This window comes from Bombus huntii, chromosome 18 (genome assembly GCF_024542735.1).
Source record: "Bombus huntii isolate Logan2020A chromosome 18, iyBomHunt1.1, whole genome shotgun sequence".
Classification (NCBI taxonomy): Eukaryota; Metazoa; Arthropoda; class Insecta; order Hymenoptera; family Apidae; genus Bombus; species Bombus huntii.
The window spans coordinates 5,557,768-5,582,824 of record NC_066255.1 but is presented as its reverse complement, the minus strand read 5'-3'; the positions used below and the strand labels follow the sequence as shown (position 1 = coordinate 5,582,824).

Sequence of the window (25,057 nt, the reverse complement as noted above, 5' to 3'; positions counted from 1 at the left end):
GCATTTATTGGTTTCTGAGATATTAATAGAAAAATTCTAGTACCATCCACTGAATTCTGCTTATTGAATAACCGGGGATAGAATAACGATATCGGCTTCAGTATCTATAGGATGTTCCACCTACGTTGCAATAGGTGGATATCGAGAGAATGACTTAAGCGATGGCCGAGCTGAATCGAGAGCGGAAGTGCAAAACCCAAGGAAATGTAATATTTCACTTAGATGTTGGACGAAAGGAATACTTCCAAGAAAATGATCGGCGCATGTTGAAAACTGTGAAGCGGGCAGTTGTTCTACTCCATCGTCCTAAGAGCCTTTCGCAAATGAAAGAGCATGGCCAAAAGTCTCACCTCAACTCGGTTAGGATTATCTCGAACCTCGTACTCTCACACGCCACCGTACAAAATTAGTCGTAAGATCGATATTTGAGTTGAGAGTTATATACCATATATAACATATAACATTTAACGATATAACCAGCACCCGGACTTAGTTTTTGAGTTTTTGAGTTTTGAGTTTACACACACAAAAATATTCTGTCACTCAACGTTAGTTTCAAAGCTGGGATGGGTAAGAATAGTAGTATTAATCCGGTAGTATTAAAACAGCCGGCCGGTAATTGATTATTTAATCACCTTAAGAAATAAGTAAATAGCATATAAAATATCCTCCAAGCAACCGAAGTTGCAATAACTTATTTAACGTGAGACACTCTATAGATACTAATGCTGATATCGTTATTGTATCATCAGCTATTCGATAGACAACAACGACGACTACTGCGATGGATACGGTTATATTAGCAACTTCTGTATAAGTAGAATTCGATTTATAAGAAATTACATTTCACAATTTTACAAATTCGGTCACAGTAAAAAAAATCTAAAGCACGATTTTTAAAGACAAAATAAGACAAAAATTAAGAAAAATTGCGCTTTCGACTTTTTTTCTTAACAATAGAAAATCGGCTGTAATATTCCTGTGCGCGAGCAACCCTCCCTACACGAATAAGAGAGAGAGTACGACAGCTCGAGCACCGGGGAGTGCAATAATCCTCAAACCGAACGACACACAGACAACAATACTCAACTTACTTCGTACAAATCACAGAGAGAAACACTATCGCATTCGGAGACGATAATGGGCAATGACCATTTTTTAGTTACATTTGTATGGAAATTGCATATGGTTCATGCAAAACTGTGTACAAACACATTCAGTAGCACCTCATTATATAGTATATTGTATATAATATAATAATATAGTATATATAATATATAGAATATAATAATGTAATATATATAATATATATATATATATATATATATATATATATATATATATATAAATATTCTTACTATATGCTTTTGTTTATTAATTATTTATGGAGATAGGGATTAGGGGAAATATTAATTCGGATCACATCTATTCGGAAATTCCATAAGGTGATTGTCTGCATGTTGTTGTGCGTTTCATAATGAAGTAAGCAGGTTTAATCTTAAATCTACGATTTTTTTTACAAAATATCGCACAAGATCGTTTTGCTCTCCGAATGCCATAGTTTTTTTCTCTGCGACTTGTATGAGATAAGCTGCTGTTCATATGTCGTTCGAGCCGAGGATCACTGTGCTCCTCGATGCTCGAGCTGCCCTACTTTCATTCGTGTAGGGAGGTTTGCTCGCGCGTAGGAATATTCCAGCCAATTTTTTATTGTTAATAAAGGAAGCCGCAAACACAATATTTTTTATTCATAATTCTCGTTCTATTTTAGCTTCAAAAATCGCCCCTTAAATCTTTTAATTCCTGGAGCTGGACACCCTGCATGATATTAAAAGTTTTGATAACTATTTAGAAAGCTGACGCCGTCTTGAATTCCCATGATTTTTTTATATGTTGTGTAGAGCATGATCTCAAACAGCTTTTTTCTACACATGTAATCTACACATGTCTACACATGTTTTAGTTTCCGAGATATTCGCCAATATATAACAACGCATAACACTAGAGTAAATTCTGCCTATAGTCCGCAGCAACGTATGCGTTAGTATTGATTGGAGATCATTTTGCGGTGGGCGGACAAAATTAAAAAAGCTATCGCGCACCTAACTCTTATTTTATGCTTATATGTGATACATATACATAAAGATGGGGCGAACTTGTGTATTCCACGGATCCTTCGTATTACAATGCCGTACACAAATGCATATTTAAAATGATTACCATTAATGTTGATTTGTCTTTTAAATCCGGCCATTGTGAGACCGCCGGCCGTAGGTTTGGGTAACAAAACTAACATAATTGCAATTCATATTATTTATATCAATAGACAATTCATGGTTAAATGCCTAGACGCCACTTCCGCAACATTTCCAATAGAAGCCGGCATACCCCAAGGTAGTGTCCTCGGACCCCTACTGTACTCCATCTACACTGCCGACCTACCTATATCAAACGATATAACAATAGCGACATTTGCAGACGACACAGCGCTATTAGCTACCCACGCAGACCCGGTAATAGCCTCATCCACTCTCCAGCGAAGTCTCGACTCCATGGAAAAGTGGTTTCACAAATGGGGCTTCAAAGTCAACGAAAAGAAATCCTCATATGTAACCTTCACGCTCCGAAAACAAACCTGCCCCCAGGTCACCATCAACAATGCAACAGTTCCTAGCAGGGACACAGTCCGATACCTGGGCATGACCCTGGACAGGAGACTAACGTGGAAAACACACATCTCAGATAAAAGGAAGCAACTAAAGGACAAACTAAAAAAACTCTATTGGCTCACGGGCCGACACTCCAAACTAAATTTACAGAATAAAATTACCCTCTACAAGACCGTAATAAAACCTGTCTGGACCTACGGAATCCAACTATGGGGAACAACAAGTAACTCCAACATTGAAATACTCCAACGCTTTCAATCGAAAACGCTAAGATCCCTAATTGACGCACCTTGGTATGTAACCAATGAAACAATACACCGCGACCTCAAGATACCCACCGTCAAAGAGGAAATAGCAAAATATAGCGACAGATATAGCAAAAGAATCAACAAACACCGAAACCCCCTAATCACTGGACTACTCGATACGACGGACCAGATTCGCAGGCTGAAGAGGCACTACCCGCTAGACCTAAACGTTAGATTCATTTAATTATCCAAATTAAGCATATGCACTTACTTATAATACTTATAAATTATACCTATCTATAATAAGTATTAACTTATTGTAAATAAACAGCCATGTCACTGCGCCACGCCAGAAAAATTACTGAAAATTCTCAACGCGAGAATTGATTGTAATTTCAACAAATAAATAAAAAAAAATATTATTTATATTTTATTTCTATTATCTAAGATTGAATTCAGCCATGATATCAAAGAATTTAATTGTTCGATTGTTGTAGACGTGTTGTCGTCAGAACAGATTTTCGAAAACATTCCTTGCAGTTTTGGATATGCAATTATGAATGATTATTTAAATTCATAAAGTGCGGAACAAAGATAAAAAGATCAGTAGCTGGTAATGAAAAGATTTGAACACATTGCCAAGCGGCGAACAAAGCAGTGAATGTGTCGGGTATGCTGGTGACTGACCTTACACACCAGCTTTTTACTTATTCAATTAGCAGGAATGACCGTTGCCCTCACTTTCCTATCCAAAATTGCCATGAACGAATCCGATGGTCCCGCGCGCTAAACACACCAATCAATAGCTTTCCTCCGCGACAACATCGTCACCCAACTTCACTGCTTTTTTATCCGTTGAACAAATACATTTTTGAATGGTTTTCCGTACATTGATCAGTCATCATTTTCGCTTGTTATTTACACTTCCCTGAGACACACATCTACAAGCACCACGCGTAAATATTAAAATCTTAAAAATTGTTGGAATAATATTAGGAATATTTTAACCTGTTATCTCTGTGTTATCATCAGTTCAACCACCTCTGTTATCCTAACCGAAATAGGGGATCGATTGATTCGCGGCGTCGATCATTGTATCGTAACGAGAATTTAGGACTCTCGCTGGCGCGACCTACCGCGACCGCGTCTCTCCGCGAACGGTCGAACAGTAATGATACAATTTTCACAAGCGTAAAATCTCGCTATTGCAAATGTAAAGTAACCAAATTGCACGCTGTTAAGTGCAAAATGCTAACGCTACTCGCTTCAGCTCTTGCAATAAAGTGTAATTTTCGCTGGACTACACTTCTATTTCGCTTACACACTTGAACTTCTAGCTATTTGAGCTTCTTATGCGCACATTTGAGGCTGGGGTCACTTGAGCATTAAAATGACGAAGTGTATTGTTATTTTACGAACATAGCTCGTGTGACTGATTTTAAGATCAATTTACACTATACAGCACGGTCCGGTATCGACTCGACAGAACATTGAAACATGCATTTTGAATGAGACCGTTTATACTATCCGTCACCGACCGATATGTTACGTTACTGTTACGTGACGTTAACAACGTATCGTTGCAACGTCCGTAATTTGCAACGTAACGCCAGTCATATCAACGATTGTATGACTCTAGTCTGAATCTCTTGCTGATTTCTCGCTTGCCTAATCGAGCCTCTCACTTGCACACCGTTATTTACCTATCAAAATGGGAAACCTGTGCATCAGGCAGTTGCGAAGTTAGTTGATCTTTTATCATTAGTTCCCGCAACGTGCGCATTTTCAGGAAACAAGGTAGGTACTTTTTGTAGAGCTTCGGACACTATTCTAAGTTCCAGATTCTTTATACATGTGTACTTCAAGGGTACAAGATTATTTGAATATTTCTTGTGATAGTTGCGAGAGTACTCTGAAGTTGTGCGTCCGTTTGCAAGTACATCAAAAATTTTCTGCTTTTGAGAAATGACATGAGAGAAACTGCCAGAAAGTATTCTCAGAAATGTATCCTTTTGACTTTCATGTATATAGCTCTCTGACGAATTTTGTTCAATTTGATTAATTACATACTACCTTTAAATAAAACGGATAAGCAGACGTATACTGCAATCGCTGCAATGTTGCAAACTTAATCAGAACAAAATAGCCTAAGAAAAACAAAATGTTGGGTTAAACCATAAATAAAATAACGTAACAAAATGGGTGCATTGGCTACACCTGTACTAGAATGACAATAGAAGATGAGCAACAATTTAAAAATTTATTATGATAACCTGTAGTACATTTAATAAGTCTGACCGAAACACAAATTGCAAAACAAAGTATGAAAATTCAAAAAGCAGTAATAGTAAGTGAGCGAATAATGTTAATATTACGATTTTTCTTAACATTGTATTCTTATTAAAATATTTGTGTCAACAAATATTTATTACTTGCTTGCGACTGTCTAATGTATCTATCATACATTTGAAATTATTATTTATTAATAAGTGTTTTATATTCTACAAACATCTTTTTCCTTGTATAATATAATTAATTATTTTATTTCTTAATCAAACAATACTTTTCCGTTAATTATCTTACGTTATAAGTATATCTGTCGTAATTTTATGTAGTTTCTTAACGAACGCATAAAATAAACAAAAGTACAAAAAGAAAACGGGTTATCAAACTCATTTGCAAACTCTTTCCATTTGCGCGTTCCATCAGTTCGCTGTGGAGTGCCGAAGCGTGCAGACGTGTCTCTAGTGCCCAGCGTAGTTCGAAAACAACACGTGTCGCCCAACTGTCGAAAGAGAACGCAGCTAAGTGTCCCTTACCCTCTAGGGAGAAGAAAATCCCACGCACCTAACCCCAACCCGAATACTAGCCTCTCAGCCTCACGACTAGTTGTTCATTCCGAATTAACTAGCTCGATGATGGCCCAGCAACCGCGACCAGGCTCTCCGGAGCAGACTCGCAGCTACCCCGTGCTACCCCCCCCGTGGCAGAAGTGCAGCAGAACTCTCCGCACTAACGACGCTAATACAACAAAAAAAAGGAAAATTGAACCAGCAACGCAAATAAACACACACAACAGGTTCGCCGTACTGGAATCCTCAAACGACGCCATGGAAATCGTAGAACCGCCACCAAACCAACTTTCACAGAGAATCCCCCCTCCCCCACCAATATTTGTAGACGACGTCATTGACATACAGACAATGACCAAGTCCCTAGAGAGAGATATCAGCAAGGAGGAATATAACCTTAAGATAAGCAACAACAAGGTGAAAATACTACCGACGAACCCAGAAGCTTACAGAAAACTCACCAAGACACTCAGGACCCTGAACGCCAACTTCCACACCTACCAACTCAAACAGGAAAGGCCTTTCCGGGTGGTCCTACGAAACATACACCACTCAGCAGACATAGACGAACTAAAATACGAACTCTCAAAACTCGGCCACGAAGTCATCAACGTAAGTAACATAAGGCATAGAGTCTCGAAAGATCCGTTATCCTTATTCTTCCTAGACATTAAGCAAAAACCGAATAATAAGGAAATATACAGCGTCAGTCGCCTAATGAACGCGATAGTAAAGATCGAGCCACCGCTCGTGAAAAAAGAAATAGTGCAGTGCAAAAGGTGCCAAAGGTACGGTCATACGCAGAAATACTGCAACCATACTTTCCGCTGCGTTAAATGCGCAGGCTCTCACTCCACTGACCAGTGCGCCAAATCACCGGAAACCCCAGCGAAATGCATCCACTGCCAAGGTGACCACCCTGCCAACTACAAAGGCTGCCCAGCATATAAAACACTATACACGAACAGGTACCCTAAGCTCAGAGCAAAAGAGGTATCCAACCAAACACCCAGCCCGCCGAAATTCACGACTACCCCAACCCCCTCAACCAACCAAACACCCAGTCCTACCAATTTCATCTCCACCTCAACCTCCTATGCCCAAGCATTACAAGGCATCCAAAATAACCCGAACAGCCAAAGGAACCTTCCCCAAAACAGTGTCCCCAACCCACCAAACGCAGACAACTCCTCAAGGCTCGAAAAGCTAATAGAGAAACAATCGGAGCAAATAAATCACTTGCTATCGCTACTAACACTCATCGTGGAAAAATTAGCACGCCCCGACTCAAAATAAAACCAAGGCGCATAGCTCTCTGGAACGCCAACGGTCTAGCGCAACACAAACGTGAACTAGAACTCTTCTTAAAACACCAGCAAATCGACGTAATGCTCGTATCGGAAACCCACTTCACCGACAAGAGCTACCTGAAAATAAATGGTTACAAATTCTACCATACTCAACACCCCAGCGGAAAGGCCCACGGTGGCACCGGAATAATAATCAAAGCAAGTATTAAGCACTACGAACTCCCACCATTCCAGAAAGACTACCTCCAAGCAACAAACGTAGCAATAGAAGACTGTCATGGCTCAATCACCACCTCAGCAGTATACTGCCCTCCCAGACACTCCATCGCCAAAGAAGACTTTGATAACTTCCTGGACACCCTGGGCAACAGATTCATAGTTGGAGGAGACTATAACGCCAAGCACATCCAATGGGGCAGCAGACTGGTTACAGCAAGAGGCAAAAACCTCTTAAACAGCATAATAAACAACAACCTCAACTACCTCACCACATACGAACCCACATACTGGCCCACTGACACCAACAAAATACCCGACCTCCTCGACTTCTTCATAACTAAAAATATCCCATCAAGACACGTCCAGACCAACTCCTCGGCAGATCTCTCCTCTGATCATTCTCCCGTGATAGCAACAGTCAGTTCAACAATCATCGAGAGTACACCTAATGGCTCCATTCACAACCAACACACCAACTGGCAGCTCTTCAGAGAAGTCTTTACACACTCAACCTCAGCCTTCACCCCACTAAAAACAAAGGAAGAAATCGAAGCAGCCACGGAATACTTAAACACGAGCATAATAAACGCAATCCGCCTCTCCACACCGACAAAGCCAACCAACAGCAAACAAGAATATCCACAATTCATATTAAAAAAAATAGCAGAAAAACGCAGACTAAGAAGAGTATGGCAGACCCACAGAACACCGGAGGACAAACGAAAACTTAACAACGCAACTAGAAAGCTAACCAGAACCTTAACAAAATATAACAACGACTGCTTCCATAAATACCTCGCCAGCTTATCGCCCACAGCCGACACCAACTACTCACTATGGAAGGCCTCCAGGAAACTCACACGCCCCCCACAAATAATCCCACCTATCCGCCGCCCGCAAGGTGGATGGGCGCGAAGCCCTATCGAAAAAGCCGACCTGTTTGCAAAACACTTGACAAAAGTATTCAAACCCCATTCCCCCCAAGCCGCCGCGGACGTTACTGAATACCTACACACCCCCTTCCAAATGTCCCCTCCTATCGAACCCTTCTCCTCTGCTGAGACTATAGAAACAATCAGTCGCCTAAACCCCAAGAAAGCAGCAGGACACGACCTAATAGGCAATAGAGCAATCAAGGAACTTCCCACAAAAGGGATAGCACTCATCACATCGATTTTTAATGCTATCCTTCGCCTGGAACACTATCCTAAGGCTTGGAAAATCTCATTGATTACCCTCATCCCTAAACCCGGTAAACCGATACACGAAACCTGCTCCTATCGCCCAATCAGTCTTTTACCTACCCTGTCCAAACTATTCGAGAAGATGCTCACGAACCGACTCCTTCCAATCCTAGAGAACTTGAAAACACTCCCAGATCACCAATTCGGCTTCCGAAAACATCATTCTACAGTAGAGCAAATCCACCGCTTAACTCATACGATCAGCCAAACACTTGAAAAGAAAGAATATTGCTCAGCGGTTTTCCTAGACATCCAACAGGCATTCGATAAAGTATGGCATGAAGGGCTACTATACAAACTTAAAAAGATCCTACCCCACCCCTACTTCTCCATCCTAAAATCATACCTAACCAATAGACAATTCATGGTTAAATACCTAGACGCCACTTCCGCAACATTCCCAATAGAAGCCGGCATACCCCAAGGTAGTGTCCTCGGTCCCCTACTGTACTCCATCTACACTGCCGACCTACCTATATCAGACGATATAACAATAGCGACATTTGCAGACGACACAGCGCTATTAGCTTCCCACGCAGACCCGGTAATAGCCTCATCCACTCTCCAGCGAAGTCTCGACTCCATGGAAAAGTGGTTTCACAAATGGGGATTCAAAGTCAACGAAAAGAAATCCTCACATGTAACCTTCACGCTCCGAAAACAAACCTGCCCCCAGGTCACCATCAACAATGCAACAGTTCCTAGCAGGGACACAGTCCGATACCTGGGCATGACCCTGGACAGGAGACTAACGTGGAAGACACACATCTCAGATAAAAGGAAGCAACTAAATGACAAACTAAAAAAACTCTACTGGCTCACGGGCCGACGCTCCAAACTAAACTTACAGAATAAAATTACCCTCTACAAGACCGTAATAAAACCTGTCTGGACCTACGGAATCCAACTATGGGGAACAGCAAGTAACTCCAACATCGAAATACTCCAACGCTTTCAATCGAAAACGCTAAGATCCCTAATTGACGCACCTTGGTATGTAACCAATGAAACAATACACCGCGACCTCAAGATACCCACCGTCAAAGAGGAAATAGCAAAATATAGCAACAGATACAGCAAAAGAATCAACAAACACCGAAACCCCCTAATCACTGGACTACTCGATACGACGGACCAGATTCGCAGGCTGAAGAGGCACTACCCGCTAGACCTAAACGTTAGATTCATTTAATTATCCAAATCAAGCATATGCACTTACTTATAATACTTATAGATCATAAATTATAACTATCTATAATAAGTATTAACTTATTGTAAATAAACAGCCATGTCACTGCGCCACGCCAGAAAAATTACTGAAAATTCTCAACGCGAGAATTGATTGTAATTTCAACAAACAAATAAAAAAAAAAAAAAAATTTGCGCGTTCCGTTCTTAACCCGCGGTTACCCAAACTTTGTTTTCCTAATTTACTGTATGCTAACATCATCTCGTTCGGTGATATCAAAGCAAAAGTGATGATTAATTGGCGAAGAAAACTTGCCCGTCTATATTATAAATAGATAATACCGGTTATCATTTATGTCAAAAAATGGACATAATGCTTATTTCTGAAACTCGTTTTATAAACAATGATTACTTTAAAGTCAATGGTTACAATACCTATCACACTCAACTCGCCAGTGGCAGGGCACATGGCAGATCAGATATTATTATAAAATCCAATATTAAGAACTACGAACTAAAAAAAGGTTCACCTCCAAGCAACTAACATTATGATTCAAAATTGGCTTAGTCCGTTTACAATATCTGCTATATATGTCTTTCGAGGTACATTCTATTAAAAGAGGATTTTGATCATTTTTTTAAAAGTGTGGTTTACAGATTTATAGCAGGGGTGATTTTAATACTAAACATATTCACTGGAATAGTAGAAACATCACTCCAATGTAGATCACTATACGAAAGTATTTTATGAAATAAATTAAATTACATTGATACACGTACTGGCCTACGGACGCAAACAAGTTACCCGAATTACTGGACTTCTTCATAACCAAATCTATCTCCAAGGTATATTAAACTTAATTCTTCCCTAGATTTGTCTTCAGATCACTTACCGGTTTATGCAACAGTCTGCTCTACATTTACTGAAATTCTACCTGCTATCCATATTAATTAACTAGCTAGTCTCACTTTAGAGAATCTTTCAACATTTCAACATCAACGTTAGTACCACTAAAAATGGAAGAAGATATAGATGCAACAGTCGAGTATCTGGCGAACAACATAATAAATGCAGCTCGTTCTTCTATTCAAAAGCTAGAGTATATAACCCAGCACGAGTCTCCAGACGCTATAAAGAAAGAAATCGAAGATAAAAGGAAGCTACGAAGATTATGGCAAAATAGCACATACCCAAGCGGAAAGTAAACAACGCAATCAGAAAACTCAGAAAATTTCTACGAAAGTTCAGAAATAAATGTTTTCAAAAATATTTGAAGAACCTGACTCCCACAATATATTACAAACTACTCTCTCTGGAAAGCTGCGAAGAAACTCAACAAACCGTAGCAGGTAATTCCTCCCCTTCACTCTCTTTATGGTAATTGGGCAAGGTTGTTCCCATAGACAAGGCCAACCTATTCGCTTCTTATCTAGCTATCTAGCAAATCATTTCCTCTCAAATCCACTTCGCGCGAAACCGAAATATTTGAATATCTTCAATCGTCAAGCCAAGCCTTTCCCCCTGTTAAGTCTTTTTCTTCCCAGGAAGTGCCTCTTTGAAAGATAGAGTAAGACAGTTCTACTGGCTCATAGGTAAGAGTTCGAAAGTAAATCTAGAAAGCAAAATGATATTATACAAAGCCATTCTAGAATCTGTATGGACCTATGGGATTCAACTGTGAGGTACAGCCAATAACTCTAACATTGGCATCCTATAGCGATTCCAATCGAAAACGTTTATCTGTAATGTCCCTTGTTACATAACCGATGAAATCACATATAGGGAGTTATATATATATGTCGGAGATGAAAGAACAACGGAGCCTTTGGAATTTTGGATAATCCCGCAACATTGTAATCTAGAGTCTACTATAGCTGTAATTAAACAATTGTAGTTATTCAATTCGATTGTAATTGTTCGCGAGTTGTGATAATGAGCTTGGGCTCGAGGCGACAGCCAGTCGCCAAACGTAGCCGCGGTCACGGGATGAACGCTTTGTCTAACAAAGGTATGGAGTAATTCTATAGCTCTTCTTAAAAGAAATATTTGTGGCGGCACGCGACAGTAAAAATTCCAACGGTTTCTGTCCCGTGGCTCGCCACACGCAGACCCTATTCTTCGAACAAGATGATTGCCAGATGTCGATGCGTCTCCGGAGTACATGTTCAGCTAGCCTGAGGGCCCGTTATAAATCTTAGGATTTAGTTGACTAAAGTCCTTCAAACAAACAGTCTTTGTTCCAGCTACGGGAAGATAGGAGAGACCTATTTTTCAACGAACGGCGTCTCCCACTAGCAACTTTCCCTCGAGGGCGGCTAGCATCTTTTTCTAACCACCGATATGGAGATTGACCAATTAGCAGCAACGCCAATTTCCTTTACTTTCTGAACGAAGGCTTTCTCGACGAATCCGATGATCTCGTGTCCTCAGACACACCCCATCATAGTTTTCCTCTGCAGCAGCATCGCGACGGAGAGTCATTCTCTCGTGAGGTCGTATTAGCGAGTTACTTAGAGTCTATACGCTCGGTGGATATTCCACGTTTTCGCAAAGAGTCCGACTTAGATTTTTGTGAGCACGTACATCTATCATCCCGTCGACCGCGGATTCGTTATTGAACCTAAGACCAACATCACTAGTATCGCGAGTGTCCAACCGCCGCGGTTGATTGTCGAGTCGGTAGCATCCATACTCGTACTAACAGACCGTACCTTCGTTATAACACGACGATGACCGATTCCAATGAAGATTCATCAAACGCCCACAACCTTATTCCTGATCCTTCTCCGACATATATATAGAGTTGGTAAAATACCAACAGTTAAAGGAGAAATTTCGAAATTCAGTAACCGCTGCAACATACACCTGATTAAACATTCCAATCCTCTAGTCAGCCTTTCTATTCAATTAAACTTTCAGGTTCCTTACCTTACTTTCAAATCGTTCGAATTAAAGTAGCAATTTTGAATCACGTTACTAATGTAAACTTACTAGTTACTTGATGTAAAATATTTTCTCAAGTTTCTAGGTTGGTCCTCTAATGAGATAGACACAGACACAGTCACAGACCCAAGTCACAGGATATGACACAATGATAACATTGTAGTTAATCTTGCTACGAAAGTGACACAATTTAAAACAATTAGTTTTTGAAAAAAAAAACTATATTTATATTGTAGTAAGGAAAAAAAACCGTTGGGGAAATCTCGATGAACTACAGGTAAAAAACAATAAAACTGCTGACAGATCGGGAATGATGGGAAATCCCGATGGGCCATATACCCGTGCCCCTTTAAGATACTGTGAGGTTAAAAGAAAGATGTACTTGACCAACAACAACTCTTGGGCTAACAGCTGTAAAACACTTGTCGTTGTAGGAGTATCGAAAACTGTGGTATAAAGAGGATGTTTTTTTAGAGAGAGTAGTCAATAGTATCCGGCACTACGTCGCGTCCTCTCCCCGGGGAGCGCGGGATGCCTATAAAGGTTCTCTCGATGTAAAAAAAAAAGAAAAAAAGAAAGAGTAGTGAACAGTTGCAGTTGGAGTTACGATTACTTGCAGTTGCGAGTAGTTGCGAGTTAATCGTTACTTATGAGTTGTAAGCTGTGTTGTTAATTGTCAGTTGTAAGTTGAGTTGTGAATTATCAATTTAGTCGTCTTAGTTATGTCACATTACTACATTAAGTTCTAATTAAATAGTTATAGTTCCCTGCTTCAATCACAATAAATGAATCTATATAATAAATAAAGATCACTATAATCCTGATCTCTATAATATATAAGTATATTATATGTAGCTAGAACTCGGCATAGAATTATATCTAAATATAATAAAATATTACTTTTTTAACCAAATTTATCAACTAGAAAGACAATGCTTATAAACCAAAATCAAATATCATTTTTGTAATCTTCAATTTATAATCCTAAACAATCTTAAAAGATAATAATCTGAACTCTAATTCATGATAATAATTTGAAAAATAAATTAATTTTTTGTGCTTTTGTGCTCATTTTTGAAATAAGGGTGATATATTGTGCATATCATTTCGTTCAATCATTTTAGAATATTTTCTAATTATTATCTTTTTTGTTCAATATTTATAGTATACTATTGACCACTGAAGAAATTAATATAATGAAAGTGTGTTTTAAACTACTAACCAGTGAATTGTAATGTGGCTGGGTTGTGTTAATGTTAACTGGTATGGACGGCATATAGTGATGGGATCCCATACTCATTTTCCCCCCAGCTGATCCATTTGCCAAAAGACTATGCGCAGCTGGAGAGGCTACTGGTTTGTTTTGTGTTGGCGTTTCTATAATTAACAAAAGTCACTTACAGTACTTATTGAATATCAAAAGTATAAGTAAAAAATATATTACGTGAAATAGATATAGAACAAAATAGTTAAACAAAATAAAGCATTATTTTAAACTCACACAGATATTATGTTTTTGCTGTAGTTACATAGTAGGAAGTGAGTAATACCTGATCTAAGGCCAGGCTCTGTCATAACTTCAACGTAGGAGATGGGGAATATTCCCTTTCTATTTCCGATACGTCCCTCATACCAGTTTTCATCAACTCTTCTTGTCAAGACCACAAATTCCCCTAAAAGAATAATGTTTTTGCATTGATGATGTACTGATTCCGGAAATTTTTCGTTACATTAATATAGTGCGCGTTGGTTAAATAAAAATACATCTTTCCTACATTGTCACTTAAATACTGATCACGTAAAAGCAGATATGTCTTTTTACATTAATATTCAGTATAAATTTTTGCTGCTGAGATATGTTGATATATTTTTTATATTTACCTTTGGCTAAAGATAATTCGAGATTTGTTTGGGCGACGAAATTGAATTTAGCTCGTGCTTGACCCTCGTAAGGTTTCTTTGGGGTCGTGCGCATACCATCGTAAGGTAAAATCTGTAATTTAAAAGATAGTGTTATTTTTTTATAAGTCGACATTTTTCAAATATTATTACTGTTCATCGTAAAGTGATTTACAAGATATATGGGCGCGAAATCTTACTAGCAAAAGCTAAAGCTTAACTGGAAAAAAGTAGAAAAAAGGAAATAGATTGTCAAGATTAGAAAAATAGATAATCTTATCGTTAACGTTATCTTCTTTTTACATTAAACTTCAATTAATATTATTGAATCGTAGGCGATTCACAAGAAGGTGTTAATTATGTAATTTTAAAGCATTTTATATTAATTTGTGTAAATATATCAAAGTATAAACTACAACTACAAACAAATAAACTAATCCAAACTTTTATCACCAATAACTCAATGATAGTAATTAAGAATTAATATAACATTTTTGACTTTTATAATTATTGAGCTAACTATAACATGAAGGTATTTTGTACATGTGTGTACTAACAAACAGCTTTATTTTAAGAATTCTTCGTTGTAATGTAATATTATCAATGTTTAATAAACATGAGTGTATAGAATCTAATACCAATATTCAATATATATACAATAACTCTCAAAACTGTTGCAATGATTCGTATTATGAGATAAAAATTCAATAAAAATCAGAAAAACGCTATAGAGAAAAGAAGAATTTTATTGAAAATTCCAATAATCAACTGTCCAGTTAATATACTTTTCAGCGAATTGTAATCCTAGTTTTCGATATCTTGTGGTATACAGCGGGTTTTCTACTTTAACACGTATTATATAAACTTCTGGTGTTAAACCTTTACGAACAATACGGGGACTAATACACTCCACTCCAAAACAGTTTTTAAGGGTTACCGGAATTCTCATTATTTTGACCAAGCTTCTGCGGTCATGCTCATTCGATTTTCGAGAATGACCATCCAATGAATTGCTACAATCTGATAGAACTTTCTTTCAAGTTTCTTAGCTACCTATCTCATTGATAAATTTTGTTTAACACTAGATTTACGGGGCGCGTCATTTTGACGCATTTAGAATTTCATGAAGAAAATGATAGAGACAGTTCGCATTTTTCTTCTACAACTTATACTAACTTTTATCCATTTAAGGAGGTAATATATGTCGTAATTTATTTTTTTCAAAGCTTTCTAGTTCTGAAGTTTCCTATGTGATATACCTATCTCTGCGGATACGTGTCAACTTGATACAATCATAAAGTAAGCATCAATAATAGTAAATTGGTATCACTCATCAAGGTATTACTGCAGTAATAAATATAAACTAAAAGAGTTACTGCAAAAAGAGTTAGTTCTTCAAACAGGTGAACGTGAAAAGTAAGCATAAACAACGCATATGTCCGTAGAGATAGGTATATAAGAAATGTCTATAAACAACAGAGATGGACAACGTTCTTTTTCTTTATCTATTTAATGAACATTTTCCCGTGGGAAACCGTTCTGCTTTTAATGGCAACATACGCATGCGATGTGCATCTAATACAAATTTGACTTTCTTAATGGAAAATTGTAAAATATAGCAGAATGTAATACAATGATACAGTGCAAAAGTGTTGAAATCCACTTCTAAAACATGAAACATTATATTTAACTTTAAAAACGAAATTAAATTTTTATTTTCTGAATATGTAAAAGCATAATAGTGTTATATTAATTTGCAATACAATCCGATCTTGATCAACAACATATATTTTTCTTGAATCTGTAACTCATAATGTCAATCATTGTAACAGTTTTGAGGGTGACTCTAAGAATTCAGAATCTCTTTCGTAATTCTTTACGATCGAATAATACTACCCGCAAACGAGCATGACGTGGTTCCGGTTAAAATAATATCAATCCTAAACTTATATAAAGTTTTATAAAAAAAAATCGAGTTTGAAAATTTGTTGAGTGTACTCTAACTTGGCTAAGTACCAACTAGGTATATAATAGGTCAAAAATGTAAAATAACATTTTTCAGTTAGGCTTCCTGGTTAGCCTCATTTTCAAGGAAATACGCATGTTTAATTACGGACTAACGGTACACGCGCCTGATACATTTTCAAATTTATTTTTCTCAGAAACGCAGCAATATTTGAAAAAGTTTTATTCTGCAACTTCATTTTCAAAGTAGTAGGTAGAAACTCCTGTCGACTATTTACTTATGTTGAGTCCGGTATTAGCAAAATTTAAGTAAACCTGACAAATCTTTAAATTCGATTTTCTCGAAAACGAAACCTCAGACGAAATTATTTTATTAGGCTAAATTTTTTCTTATTTTTTCACATAGGATCACCATCTGTTGGACTATACTACTATGACCGTCCCACCGTGTATATGTACATATAACACTTATTATGCTTGTATACAACATCCGCGTGGCATTTATGAGCTGTTAGATTCAAGAAAGCGCAAGCAATTTTCGATATCTCCACTGTAAACTAATTTAAGTAAAAAACAAAATAGTAAAGTCGTGTAAATGAAACATTAGAAAAAGCGACTGCATATGCAAGCAGTGAATTTTCAATTTCGATTTTCTCGGAAATTAATTCTTGGAAACAGCTAAACTAGTAGCTGTAGCTTAACTACAGCTAGAAAACAATAAAAGTGCTAGCGGGCCGGGAAGGATAGAAAATCGCGATGGGCCATATGCCCATGGTCCCTTAGTACATTAGGTAATTAAAAAAGGTGTACTTGACCACCTGAGGTCAACAACTGCAAAACACGTGTACGTTGTAGTAATATCGAAAACTCTGGTATAAAAAGAGACGTCTTGGAGGAGAAAGCGTACAGTTAGTAGTGAATAGTTGTAGTTGTAGTTGTAGTTGTAGTTGTAGTTGCGATTGACTTGCGACTAGTTGCAGTTGCGAGGAAGCTGCGAGTAGTTGCCGGTTAATCGTTACTCATGAGTTGGTCGAGTCGTTGTGAGCTGTCGAGTTATTGTGAGTTGTGAGTTGTTAGTTGTAAGTTATAAGTTGAGTTGTGAACCATCAGTTTAGTTATCTTTAGTTGTATCACATTACTACATTAAATTCTAGTTAAATAATTATCGTTCTCTGATTTCAATCACTGCAAATAAATCTATATAATAAATAGAGATCACTAGTAATTCTGATTTCTATACAATTATCTCAGATTCGCTTGTACATATTACTTGACCAGTTCCTGTATGAACAAGTATTTGATCAAAATACTAATTTAATAAGAACCTCTTTGTTTGAGATGCATACTATAGTACAATTGTATTGTATACCAAGAAGAAAGAGTAATATAAAGGTTAATGTTTTCCAAGTGAAATTACCTCAACGTAATTCGATGGGAACAGGCCAATCATAGCATTATGTTCACCCTCGTACCAGTTCTTGTCTACCTGGCGACGTACAAATATTATGTCACCGCGACGGAAATTTAATTCCCGTGGAGATTGCCCGATAAAATTATAAAGTGCTTTTGCCACGAGCCGCGGTTCCGGTGTTTGCTCCTGGGATCTGCTTCTGTGACTCAAATCATCCACGAAATCGTCGTAACGATTCAAGGGAATCGGTGATTTTTGTGATGGTCTGAAATCATTTATTATAAAAAATAAAACACATAAAGAAATATGAGGAACTTTAATCTTCCATTATCTGAATGCTCCAATATTCGAACGTTCTACACTATCCGAGAATTCTGTTACATCTTTTCAACAGAATCCCTACTAATAACGGACTATTAGTCTTTTTCTGCTACAGAAATTATTATTATGTACGAAAAAAGCAAGAAACGTTATTCTATGCGCAAAGGCAAGAAATATTATATAGACTCATATATATTTTTATAAAAAGATGGAATAACAACAGATTGATTTATCATTCATATCAACGAGATAAATAATTACTTTGAATTTCATAATAACAGAACAAGTAATGTATATACTTTATTATGGCGTAAATTATTATAAGAAAGATTTTTATGTCAATCTAAAAAATTATAATTGAACGATAACTTATTTCGATTCTTCACCTCCCCTAGGGTTTCTTTTATTTAATTTTAGCATAAAGCTACCTTAAATTTTCTAATAAGATTCCATGTATGAAAGTAAAGGAGAGTGAAATGAGAGATTCTGGAAGGATTGTATCTGCTGAGATTAAAGATTTAAAAGAAATAAGAAATTAGAAAAAAGAAAAAGAAAAGAAATAAAGAATAGAAATTATTTCGTTATAAACCTAAAGCACTATTGAAAATTATTATATAAAAATATACGAATGTATTGAAATGTATAAAAAATGCATCATTTAATCTGAAAAATAGAATATTTTACTTTTTCCAATTATGATTACTATTTAAGATCAAGGCATACAAATTAAAAGAGTTCAAATCTATTTTTATTCTATATAATTACTCTTTTTACTTTGTAAAGTAAACTCTAACAAAGTTTCTTTTATTAATAGAAATTGCATGTATTCTTTACTGTATGGCCTTACGATATTATCTCTTTATCCTCGTTCTGAACAATTCATAATTCTTATACAATATTTATAGGAAATGACTATACATCTGAGCAAAGTGAAAATATATCAGTTACTTAAACAGGTAATATTTTACAAAGAAGATTGTTTTCTTCGTCTCATTGAATCGTAATTTTATGTTGAAAAAATATACATACAGAGTTCTATGTGACTTAGGCTATTAGAGCCCTATACGCGTGTACCACAATGACATATATGTGTTCTTAAACGCAAAATAGGTGCTGGTTGGTGCGACTATAAATGAATAAATAATAACGATAGTAATAATAATAATAATAATAATAATAATAATAATAATAAAAATAATAATAATAATAATAATAATAATAAAAATAATAATAATAATAATAATAATAATAATAATAATAATAATAATAATAATAATAATAATAATAATAATAAGTAATTTATTGAATAGAAAAATAGCTAAATACAATAAGGATTAAAAATAAAATATTATTATGAAAAAAATATTAAAACGATGATACGAAGCCGCAAGTGCACAATTTAAACAAAGTCGTATAATTTCAATGGAGGTCGATATTCAATAACAATATTTTTTTTATTAGTGAGATATAACTCTCTAGTTATAAATTACATAATTGAATAATAGTTGAATAGAAGTACTTATTTCATTTTTTTAATTTTACTAGCAATATTTAAATTTCAAATATTATGAACTGTTCATGGTATTTCTTGCATATTTTCTTTGCCGTCATAATTGAATCAAGATATTAGACTAAAAGTATGTTCAAAATTAATAGTTCAAAAAAGATTTTTTCACACGTGTAAAAATACATATGCATAACACAATTTTCTAAACCATTGTTTCATTCTTTCTTTACACGGATCGAGTCTTTACATTATTTTGAGTAAGAAATTGAGAATAGTGTAATCGATTAATGATCAATTCGGTGAAATATTTTTAAGAAACGCTATATGGCAACATTTTAAATATTTCTTATGTTACTTGTTCATTATTTTCATAACCAGATTCGTACACATTTTATCGTTCAATAATAATTCATATAAAAACGCAGTAGACCTGCGGCAATTGTAGAAGTTATAACACATAGTACATTTTATGGCAATTCGATAATAAAATTAATGATAAAGTAGCATACATATTTTTGAGACTACGCACGGCGTGGATCTTGTGGCCCAGCATCCGCTCGATCTAGCAAAACCAATATCGTTTCAGCATACGAAACATTCAACAATGTTAAAAAATCGTCTAGTGTTCCCGATCGTAAATATTCTTTCATCATTCGGAGAGACTCGGAAATGTTTAAGCTTTTAAACAATACATAACTATCTCAATAGTTGACAATACGCATCTTCTCATCGTTTGCAGAGACTTTCTTCATTAATCGTTTGATAAGCTAGTTTCGGGTTAGGTGTCCTACTCTTATTTCTTTTATTAATTTTAATATTAATTTGACAGGGAACAAAGTACAGTATCATCATCATCGGGCACCATATACGGACATACGTGTATTCAATTCTGAAACTCTGAACGTTTACATACGAAATTCTATATATAAGTAAATTCAAGTAAAAAACTAATATTGTAATATTGTAAAAAATATAAGAATGAAATGCTTCTAATAATAATTATTAATATATTTCGATTTAATACGTAAACAAATTATCGTACAAACAATAGTATCTAGTATTTCAAAATTAATGAAATTTTTCAAACTAAGTGTTTATGGTCCTAAACTTATATCAAGTGCGTTATAAGACTATTGTGATTAAGCTATTATGTGATGTATGACGTAATATAAAGTTATTTTACATGGGTGTCATAATAAAAGCGTGATTCACATGTATGTATTACATAAAAAAAGTACAAAAAAATTGAAGAACAATATTATTTTTTATGATTTTCTTTAATCCTCTTTCATTTCTTCTTAAACTCTTCAGGCACTTTAATTGACAATAACGAAACAGAGGGAACATAAGTCTCAAATTTTATAAAAAATATATCTGCAATATACGTGAAAATAACTATAAAGTATATTAGAATTATTATGTAATAATAAATTATTATACTAAAAAATAAATTTTAGTTATCCCTTGTCAATATTGTATTCATTATACAAATAAAGTAAAAGTAATTATTACGCTAAAAGACTAACATTATAAAATTGAATAATAGTATCAAAATATTTCTCAAAAAAGTAAAAGATAAAAAATGTAAGTACATATTCTTCATAAGGAAGAGTAAGCATTTTTATGTATAAACTGTTTATAACAAATCTGTGTCTACTGTACACTAATTAATATTTTATTTTTATTTTTACTTACATTATATTTAGAAAAACAATTACAATAATGATATATATATATATATATATATATATATATATATATATATATATATATATATATATATATGTAATATCGTGATATAATGTGTTTAAAAAGAGTGGACAATAGAGATGTTAATCAGACAGAAAAAGACGATTGTTGTTCAACCTGAACTATTCACGCCAAACGCACAGAAAACAACGCAATCCACACTCTCTCGGCAACGCCACTCGCAACCTCTGTCTCCGCTCAGCTCGCACTCTGCTTCTCGACTCGCACGCTGCTTTTCCGCTCGCACGCTGCTTTTCGACTAACGCTCTCGTCGTTGCCGCATTCTGTTGTCTTTTTCCTAGGCCCAACGCACACGTGTTTTGCAGACGCTCGTGGCCAGGGTCACGTAGGTCTTTTCCACGAAACTATGCACTTGAAAAGACCGATGACACATTGATGGGCCCGACGGCGCCTCGGCTCTCGCGACATTGTTCATAGTTCGCCCGATATTTCTTAGGCCTTTCGTCCACGATACTACATTCGGCCATCCTGCAATAACATCTGCCCTCAGATGTTGCCTTCTATCTCGCTGTCATCAGATGCGTCACTTTCGGCGTTTAGGACCCAGGGTTTCATGAAATCTGCAGTCGTCGAGGTGTGCGCGGGCCCCTCATGCTCCCCTACTTTCTCCACAGTGTAGCGGTCATTTCGCATGGCTCGCGCGACCCGGTACGGACCTAAAAATCTGCCCCCGAGTTTTAACCCTGCGCCGAACTGCGTTCTCTTTATGGCGACAAGGTCCCCCCTTCGATACTGCTTCGCGCTCTTTCTTCTTTTATTGTAACTTCGACGATTCTCCTCTTGAGTTGCGGCGATCTTCCTCTTCGCGTCCTCACGTAGCTCGCGACGTTGTTCTTCAAACCTCGCGGCCCACTCTTCGTCGATCAGCTTTCTAACCTTCGCCTCTTCCCTGACTTGCATTTCGACCCCGACCAGTAGCTGGAAAGGAGTCTTCCCTGTGCTTCTGTTTACGGTGGAATTTAGGTGCTTCTGAACCTGATCGACATGCTTATACCAGTCATCGGGTTTAGGGGCAGTCAGTTTAGTTAGTAATGGTATGAGGGTCCTGTTTATCCTCTCCACCTGCCCGTTCCCCCTCGGCGCCCCCGTCGTGATTAATGAATGCTTTATGTTTTCTCCTTCGCAATACTCTCGGAAAGCGCTGGACGTGAACGCTGTTCCCCGATCGGAGATGATTCGCCGTGGATTCCCAAAAATAGCCGCTTGCTTCTTCAGTCGGTCGACAACATCAGCGGTATTAGTAGACCTGGTGGGATAAAGCCACGTGAACTTCGTGAACGCATCCACCACTACAAAGATGTGCGCGTATCTCTTCTTTGTAGCTGTCATGGGGCCCACATGATCAATATGGTAAGTATCTAACGGCGTGTCGCCTTTGTCCAGCGGATTGAGATATCCCTCTTGCCTGCCTGACTTCCGTTCGGCTAGGATACAGTCGAGACAGTTGGATACCACGCGTTCGACCTTTTCGCGCAACCCCTTGAACCAGAAGTCCTTCTTGACCATAGCTTCGGTTTTGGTAACCCCGAAATGCCCACGCTCGTGCGCTTGCCTGACTACTTGCGTCTGCATCGCCTTCGGTACTACTATTAGCACATCGTCCTTACACTCCTTATACAAAATATCATTTCTTATCACGTACCCATCGGCCTGACTGCACGTTGCGGCGTCCAAAATCCTACGGACTTCAATGTCCTCGTTCTGTGCCCTTCTCAACCGTGCAATCAGCCCGTCTTCACTCTCCGTTACATACATAGTGCTCGGCAGGGGGTTCCTACTCAGAGCATCCACATGCTGCATACTTTTTCCCGGCCGATGACATACTTGATACTTAAACTCGCCTAGCAACAAGGCCCACCTAGCCACACGCACACACAAGTCTTTCTTTCTCATCGTCATGGCGAACGCTTGACAATCCGTAACAATAGTAAACGGCACACCTAACAGATATACCCTGAACTTCTTCAACGCTTTTACTATTGCTAGCACCTCTAGTTCGTAGCTGGTGTACTTCGCTTCTGCGGGAGTTGTTTTTCCGCTGGCAAAGTAGACTGGGTGGAATTTACCGTCGTTCAGATCCAGTTGCATTAATATTGCTCCGTAACCCTCTGCGGACGCGTCAGTATGCAACTCGGTCTCCGCGCCTATTCTATAGAGTGTTAAAACAGGCCCGCTGGTAAGCGCTGCTTTCAAAGTTTCGAAAGCTTCTGATTCCCGATCCCCGAACTTGAAGTCTATCCCCTTTTTCAACAGATCGGTTAAGGGTTTGGCAATCTTCGCGTAACCTCTAATGAATTTTCGGAAATATCCTGTAAGCCCCAAAAAACTCTGGACTTTTCTAACCGATGTTGGCTTGGGAAAGTTTGCAACGGCCTTAGTTTTATGAGCGGACGGCTTTATGGTGTTTCCCGAGACCATGTGTCCCAAATACTCGATTTCCCTCTGCATAAAACGACATTTTTTCCAATTTATGACTAGCCCATACTGCCCAGTTAATTCTACGACCATTTGCAGGCGCTCCCATGCCTCCTCTAAATTCTTCGCAAGGATAATGATATCGTCCATGTACACGATGACAATACCCTTATCCATCAGTTCTTTGTAGATCTTCGATATGTACTTTTGGAAGACAATAGGGGAAATTTTCAGACCAAACGGCAACTTCAGAAATTCGTATTGCCCCGTGGGCGTAACAAAAGAGGTGTACTTCTGGCTATCCTTGTCTAGACTTACGTGGAAAAACCCATTTTTTAGATCTATTGTTGTAAAAAGCTGGGCGCCCTGCAACGCGTCTAAAACGTCTTCAATTAACGGCAACGGAAAATGCGGACACTCAATGAGTTCGTTAAGCTCACGAAAATCGACGCAAACCCTGATGGAGCCATCTTTCTTTCGGACTACCACTATCGGGCTCGCATACTCCGAGTCTGACGGTTTGATGACACCCTCGTTTATCCATGTTTCCATCAGATCATCTACTTCCTTTCTTTCCGACGGCGCCAGTCTTCGCGGTCTTCGCGCTACCGGTTTGTCGCTTTTCAGAACTATCTTTGCGGTTATTCCGACGTCTCTCTTCTTCTCCGGCCTATACCCTTTAATAATATCCCGAATGGCCTCACGGTAATGAGGTTCTCGTACATGCGACAAGTCGATCTCGTCGGATTGTTCTATCGCGTTTACCCTCAGTACATCCGGCGCGTCCTCGTGACCGTCGGTCTGGTCGTCGAGTCGTAAAAATGTCACCTCGCCCCGTTTGACTCGCAACTCTACCTGGTCTAAAAAATCGGTACCTAAGAGTAGACTGTGTCTTGTCATTACCTTATTCGAGACAACATGCAGGGTGACAGTAAAGTCGTACCCGTCGACCGTCATTACCCTTGTAAACTCGCCCCAGGTACTATTGCCAGCGGACCCAAAACCATCAAACCTAAGTTTGCAGTTTCCCAGAGGTGGTGAACCTAACCTCGCATACTCATCCGCTCGTATGAACGTAAGGTCACTACCTGTATC

At 37.6% G+C, this 25,057-nt stretch overlaps 1 protein-coding gene across 1 annotated transcript in view; it reads right to left on the bottom strand.

The window, feature by feature from the left end:
• Positions 1-25,057, bottom strand: part of LOC126875523 (uncharacterized) — a 422,308-nt gene that overhangs the window by 11,147 nt on the left and 386,104 nt on the right. The window contains exons 26-29 of the mRNA XM_050638500.1: positions 17,956-18,214; positions 14,556-14,667; positions 14,225-14,347; positions 13,897-14,051 (exon numbers count right to left, since the gene is read on the bottom strand). Of these exons, the coding sequence (XP_050494457.1) occupies positions 13,897-14,051; positions 14,225-14,347; positions 14,556-14,667; positions 17,956-18,214 (649 nt within the window). The remainder of the gene's footprint in view (positions 1-13,896; positions 14,052-14,224; positions 14,348-14,555; positions 14,668-17,955; positions 18,215-25,057) is intronic.